The following is a 7,488-nucleotide window of genomic DNA, read 5'->3' on the forward strand; positions in this document are numbered from 1 at the left end:
GAATTCTATACATACACTTCAGGACTCAAACATGACTAAAATATTAAATCGAGTACACTTTAAACTGATAAGTTTACATGTTAATATTTTCACAACATATCCACTAATCTGGTAGTTCCAAGAATTCTGTTTAATTTACAATTATACTTTTGATTATGCTATGGAATTTCAATTTGGTCACCATAGATGGGTTTTTTTCTTGATATAAGTTTTACTGTTGACATTTATATTTTTGGAATTCAGTGTAAAAGCGACTGAAATTAGTAGAAGATTACTGCAATTAATAAAATCAAACTGTGGAACAATTGATAAAATTTTCAGCAAACACAAATAATAGTATGCGTACTGCTACACTTAAAACAATATATCCCTTGCAATCAGAAATCAAATAAAAAACAAAACAAGACATGAAGTTTCCTTCTGTAATATGAAGCAAATACAGAACTTAATCTGTGCAAACACACCATAAATTATTTGTATCCTTAACAAAACATTCATATTTTGTTAGCAAAGGAAAGACCTTCTTTTGCAAGTTGATCTAAACTCTCTGCTGGAGGCTGCACTCTTGCAATTTTCGCAATTGCATTGTTCTCCTCGGGAGTTCCACCCTCCAAAAATGCCCCAACTACTTTCCCATCTTTAATCCAGTATGCCCCAAACTTCACCTTTGGTGATTCTGGATTGTTGTCTCCAAATAGCACCGACTCGCCAACATTGTCGCCATAGAATTGCCAAGATAGATCAAATGCACGGGAATAGAAGTACGGAAGGTAATCGTACTCCTCAACTGTTTTTCCATCCTCACTTGCCTTGATGGCCTACATGAAACAACATTATTACAGAAATGAGAAACAGCATCAGAAAATCACAATGTTTTTCAAAACATGGATGCCACGGTCGAAGGGCCATTGCCAGGTAATGAAACATTCGAGTTTTTCGCATAATTGGAGCAGCTGAGATATTTAACAAAGATGCTCACCTTTACAGCCTGCTCAGCAGATTTGCGAGAATGATCAACATGTTCAACTCTTCTCAACTCACCGTACAATTTCAAAGGGAAAGTGGCGACATCACCAACAGCATATACATAAGGAATGCTTGTTTTGAAGAAGGAATCAGTCTGAAACAATACAAATGTCATCATGGTTATCAATGACAAAATCCATTATTAACTTCTTGAGATAATAGATTGCCAAGCCACTGGATAGGGTCACACTAACCTTGATTCCACCTTTTTCCTCTGCGACCTGCCCTTTGAACAAGGTTGTTAGAGGTCTCGCTCCAACCCCAACGACGACAATATCAGCTTCCAAGACCCTTCCATCCTTAAGTTTGACTTCTTTTACCTGAATAATCAATGAGAATCACTCTAAGATTAATTATTGACTTTAACAAGCCACCAAATGCATGCAATGTTAACATATCACACATTTATACCTCCCCATCAGAATTAGCGGTGAATCCAGTAGCGACAGTTCCTTTAATGATTTTAACTCCCTTATTTGCATAATATCCCTCATAGAAATGAGCTATATCAGATGTAAAAAGTCGTGGCACTGCAAGATCAATTTAATTTATACTGTTAGTGTTCAAAATTAACAATACATTAAAAAAAAACACATAATAATCTAACTAGGACACGAACAAATAAAGAGCTAAAAATATCCACTTACTACACCAAGGCTCTGGGTAGACCATGTTAACATCTACATTGTTGAGTTTCAACACTGCACTAAGCTCCAGACCGATGTATCCTCCACCAACAATCACAGCCTTCCCATTCTTCTTTGCTTTAATTGCCTCATACAATTTATCAGCATCTTCAATCTCCCTCAAGTAGAAGATGTTTTTAGCATCAGCTCCTTGCACACCAAAATCTGTCAACCTTATAACCTGCAAAACAAGAGTAAGAATGAAAATGTGGACAATAAAGAATCATCTTTGTCAACTGATATCCACAAGGATACTTACCGTTGAGCCAGTTGCAATAATCAAAGTCTCGTAATTGAATGTTTCTCCTCCAGCACTGGTCAGAGATTTTGTGGTAATGTCTGCTTTCACTATTTCTGTGTTAAGAATTAACTCTATCCCTGAAATAATCAGGTCAATTTGCATGAGAAAATAGTTGTGAAGACCCTCTTGACTCAATCACCCAATATTGGATCCTAAAACAGTCCAAAAGCTATGATGTATTATGATTAGTGAGAAACCCAATGTCACCTTTTTCTGTGTACCACTCAGGAAGCAGTCTTTCTCCCCCACTTCCAACACAGACATGGAACCCAGGAAGCCTAGCCGGTGCTGCAATATCCAGTTGTACATTCAGTTAGTGAGACAAACAAAGAAAGCTAATATTTGATGGAGAATTCAGCATTAATGATGTTGAAGTATTGAAGTTCCAAATCAGTTGAGAATATGAGCTAAGAGCCATCTATAATAACTTGGGCTTCCCGCCCCTTATGAGTTAACTTTTTTAGTAGAGTTAGGCCTGATTAATCTAATAGATGAAAGTCCGGGATTAAAAACTATAAACATAGCCTTCATTAAATTCAGTTCTACAAGAAACAGCAACAAAAACATTAGTTTTAACTGGTAAGTAGGGTTGGCTACAACAATCAAATGATATCATTGCATTATAAACCATGTTTTCAGAAAGGTCATACAGATTCATATCCTTAATAGTTAGGCCTATAGTTTTTTTGTCTCTCTCCCTCCACTTGGAGACCTATCCTCGTTCTAGTCTACTGTTTTTACTAGAGCGTGTAATGCTCTTCTCTTCACATGGCATTAAATTCAATTGTACAAGAAACAACTATAACAACACAAGTCTTCAACTACTATGTCGAGTTGACTACAAGAATCAAAAGATACCATTGCGTTTTATAATAAACCATGTTTTCAAAAATTTCATATAGATTTGTCTCCCTCATAGTTAGGCCTACAGTTTTTTGGTCTCTCTCTAACTCTACTCTTCTTACTAGGGGTGTAAAAATTCGGTTCGGTTCGGTTTTTTGTACATTTTAGGCTTTGTTTGGGAGTTAGGAAGGAAAAGAAAGGAAAGGAGAGGGATGAGAGGGTAAAAAGGGGGGAGGAAAGGAAGGAGAAGGGAGGACAAATCCAACTAAACCTCTTCCTTGTTTGGGAGTGTGGAATTTAGATAGGAGGGTTAATATAATACATTTAAAAAATCAATAGTATGTTATGTATTATATGTTATAGAATAATATTAGTAAGGGTAGTTAGGTAATTTGCCTTATTTTCCTCCCAAAACACCCTAATTTGGGGGAACTAGGTATTTTGGCATTTGGAGGGTTTGAGGGGGTTTGAAAAATCCTTCAAAACCCTCCCCTCTCCTCCACTAAACTCCCAAACAAGGGAATCCCTCTCCTAAACCCTCCCCTTCCTTCCCTTCCTTCCCTTCCCCTCCAAAATGGTACTCCCAAACACACCCTTAGTGACCGAACCGATCAAAAACATATGGTTCGGTTCTACTCAATTAACCGCAAATTTAACTATAAGAATCGAACCGAACCGAACCACTCTTGAATGGTTCGGTTTAGTTCGGTTCCACATTTTTTCCGTTTATTTTTTTATAAAAAATCTTGCATCAATTGACAATTCAAAATGTATTACAAAAGATATTGTTTATCCAAAAAATGATAAACATTACTACTATTGTTATAAAAAATTATGAATCATATATAACAATATAATTCATGATTGGTAACATATATATCAATTCGTAAAATATATAATAGTTACATTTATAACCTTACATTTCATAATTAATAACACATGTAACAATACATGTATAACAATATATAATATATGTTAGTTTCAAACTCAATATCACATAAGTTGGAAAATATGTTCCAAATCATAAGACACTAGGAAACAATTTAGTAACTAATAACATATATAATATTAACTTAATAACAATTTAGTAACATATATAACACTACAATTCACACAAAAATTGATAATTTAAGCTAGAAAATTGGTTGAAGAATTTAAACAATAATAAAACATTATTCCCTAATCCGTAGTATATATTTCTTTAATATGCGGTTTGGTTTGGTTCCAACGGTTCCTAAATTTCTAAAACCATAAACCGAACCGAACATAAACGGTTCCTTAAAAAAATAACCGAACTGAACTGCGAAACCTAACCGAACCATATTTTGCAGTTTGGTTCGGTTCCATCGGTTTCGCGGTTTAAACCGGAACTGCTTACACCCCTACTTCTTACTAGAGCTTCTATTGGCCTTCTCCACATATGGTCAAACCCTTACCATTTATTTATAATTTTGTTTTGTATGTCCACTTTTCTCAAAAAACATCCCCATCTCCCCAACATGGACTTTGTGCGTTTGTTGGTTTTTTACCGTCCAACACTCTACCATAAAGCACATTGAGTCTTTTAATTGTGGTAAAATTTTCATTTAAGCTTGAGGGGCATCTATGATAACAAATAATACCAAAAGACAAAAACAATTGTCTGTTTCATCCACCTAGCTAAACAATCAATAGCCAACGTATGACTTTTGTTGAATCTTTATGACATGGATAGATGCTATGATTAAACTCAATTCTATAATAACTTCAAAGAAACTTAAATAAAATAACTACAATAAAAACCTTTTGACGACAAGACTACCTTGAAAAGGAACATTATAAAAGAATGAGAAAAAATAACAGATGTATTTATTAATATACAGACTTACACTCTGGAAAAAGGTAAGCTTTGCTTAGAGCAGGGCGTTCATAAGGTGCCACCTGCACAAACATATGATAAATGAGGGGATGAACATTTAGAAGATACTAAATAGCATATGCACAATGATTCTTCCAGCACCTTTCATGGGCAAATTGCAAATTTGCAACCAAGGACATGAATGTGTCATCTATTGTTATTTTTCCTAAAGCAAGTAGGGAAAACTGGTTTCCACATATTAGAGAAATTTAAGCATATTTAACCTTCAGCCTATATCAGTTATCCCAGAAGCCCAACTTTTTTATCAGAGAAAATAGGGACTATTTTGGTGAAGTGTACAAAACAATAGAGGCTACATGAAAACAATACTTCCATATGAGATCAAAGTATTATATATACAGGGAAAAGGGGCTATTACGATCAATTTGTCGTATGGAAAGGCAAAAGCTCCTCATATGCTTTTCATGAATAATACTAAGGAACACTGATAAAGAAAGATACATCATTGGAGAGTAAAAGAAAAACAATGTATTTATTACTGTTAATCTATGATGCAATATGCACTGCAAATAAAGCATACCGCTTCTTTAGATATGATTGCTAACTCCCCGGGCTTAAGTCCCTGTTTGGAAAACTCCCTTGCTGCATAACCCTGTGATCGTGACACCATGTTAAGTATAGTATACTACATACAAAATCGAATATGACAAAAATGTAAATCAAATTAAAACACGCGAGACTAAAAGCTTTCTTTCAAGTTTCTATTTAATTTTGTATAACTATTATCTAGTTAAAGACTCTCATACTAACTAACTCAGAAGTCACACATGATCATATTTCATTAATTGATATAAAAGATTTCAAACTGGCAATGCAACAACAATAATCTTTCTAAGTAAAACATCATTTTAGTCTTAGGATTAATGCCATCAATTTGATTTGATCCCAATTTTGCATAGCATCAACCAAATCAGAATCTTATAAATCCTTTTTCTAGGAACCAAATTGGGTGATCTGCACCAAATAGACAATTTTCTAATTTGATGGAACAAATCATAAGATCGAGTTAATACCAAGGACAATATTGACATTTTACTATAATATTTTCCTTCATTTACAGTATTACTACATCGTGATATAATTAAGTAAAAAAATTACAGTGTAAAGATTTATGCAGATACAACTCATTGTTCATTTGAATTACATTTATTGAAAAATCAATCGTAATTAAATATCAACGATGGATGATGCAACAATGTATAAAAACTAAATATTTTCTAGCAAATATGCGATCCACTAGTAGATAAACCTAAAAAGAAATAATAAAAAATAAATAAATAAAAGAAAATAGACATGTTTGGAACAGTATTAAATTGACAAAATTCTAAAAACTCCAACCTGATTCAACAAGGTAAGTGAAACAGATCAAAGTAACACCAAATTAAACAGAAAAAATGCAAAAAATTCAAAGATCATAGAGAAACAAGAGAAATAAAGAAATAGGATTAGGACGAAAAAAGTGAAAAACTGACAGCAGAAACTCCTCCTCCGAGGATGATGTATTTGAAGGTCTTCGCCATTAACAATCGCTGTGAGAATCAGAGAGTGAAAACGTAAGAGGAATATGAGAGATTGTGAAGTGAAATTGAAGAATTTAGATCGCGATGGTGTGAGAGTGATAGAGCCTTTTCCATTAATTATGTGTGGATGGAATCAAAACCTACGTGGCGTCATTGCTTACCTCAACATCAGCAACAAAAGTTTGACTTAACATTTATTTACCGACTAAAAGATGTATGTACTAATAGTGTTATACATCGACAATTTATTATTGATTTTTTATTTATAATGTTGGATTATATGGTATATGTGTATAAATTTTTATATTAACTGTACTTAAATATTAATATAAATATTTTTCTATATCATTATTAATATATTAGAGAAAAAATGTATATAATGATAGAGTAAATCTATTATCTACATTCATTTTTATTTATCATTAACTCTTAAAAAATATAAATGAATAGTGAATGATCTTGGTTGTGTATATATTTTTATATTAATAATGCATAGATATTATAATTAAAACTTCTATATAGTTGATATTTTCTCTAGTAATATTATACTATTAACTTCTCTTTTTTAGATGATTTTCTCACACCATATCACCCTTAATTTGATCATATCATGTTTTTTCTTCTTATTATTATTGTTATCATATTTCATAAAAAATGAATCATTTTGATGGAGTCTCATACAATTGGGCTCCTTAGTATGATGGAATAGAAAGTTTGATTTTTTTTTTATTTATAAATTTAAAATAGTTGATGAATGAAAAATCAAAGAGATGATAACTAAAGTTTGATAGTATGACTTTTGATTATTTGAAACATGTAAGAGACTATTTACTATGTTTAGTTTTGGAGAGAAAATAAGAGGGGAGAAACTTAAGGAATGAAAGTGGAAGGAAAGAAAAATAATAGAAAGTAGAATGATTCTTTAGTTGTTTGTTATGAAATAAAAAGAGAGAGGAAATAAAATATGCAATGATATAAAAAAATATTTATATTAAATTAATTAATTAAAACATTATTAACACAAATATTTAAGGCAACTCAATTTATTATGTTTGTGTATCTACACGATAGTATATGGGTAGTTGGGTACACATATGTTATCCCACAAATTGTGTCATTGCATCTATCATTAGATATGATTTGTCAAAAAAATTATTAATTATTAATTTTTTAACTTAAAAAAAATTTCAATCA

The 7,488-nt window shown here is 32.3% G+C and overlaps 1 protein-coding gene across 1 annotated transcript; it reads right to left on the reverse strand.

Annotated features, from left to right (window-relative positions):
• Positions 281-6,420, reverse strand: LOC109348332 (monodehydroascorbate reductase, seedling isozyme-like). The gene is made up of 10 exons (XM_019588720.1): positions 6,247-6,420; positions 5,295-5,366; positions 4,725-4,776; positions 2,221-2,301; positions 1,972-2,090; positions 1,674-1,893; positions 1,438-1,556; positions 1,221-1,346; positions 980-1,120; positions 281-818 (listed from the first exon to the last, which is right to left on the reverse strand). Exons 1-10 carry the CDS (start codon positions 6,292-6,294, stop codon positions 495-497), a joined length of 1,302 nt encoding a protein of 433 aa, XP_019444265.1. The 5' UTR covers positions 6,295-6,420; the 3' UTR covers positions 281-494.

This window comes from Lupinus angustifolius, chromosome LG05, assembly GCF_001865875.1.
Source record: "Lupinus angustifolius cultivar Tanjil chromosome LG05, LupAngTanjil_v1.0, whole genome shotgun sequence".
NCBI classification, from domain to species: Eukaryota; Viridiplantae; Streptophyta; class Magnoliopsida; order Fabales; family Fabaceae; genus Lupinus; species Lupinus angustifolius.

What these genes read in the sequence shown, in the direction of transcription:
- LOC109348332 (XM_019588720.1), bottom strand. Translation starts at nt 6,294, where the DNA reads ATGGCGAAGACCTTCAAATACATCATCCTCGGAGGAGGAGTTTCTGCT. An exon ending in CAATCATATCTAAAGAAGCG is followed by an intron (nt 4,777 to 5,294) that starts GTATGCTTTATT and finishes ATGTTTGTGCAG; the next exon opens with GTGGCACCTTATGAACGCCC. An exon ending in CCGCTAATTCTGATGGGGAG is followed by an intron (nt 1,347 to 1,437) that starts GTATAAATGTGT and finishes TTGATTATTCAG; the next exon opens with GTAAAAGAAGTCAAACTTAA.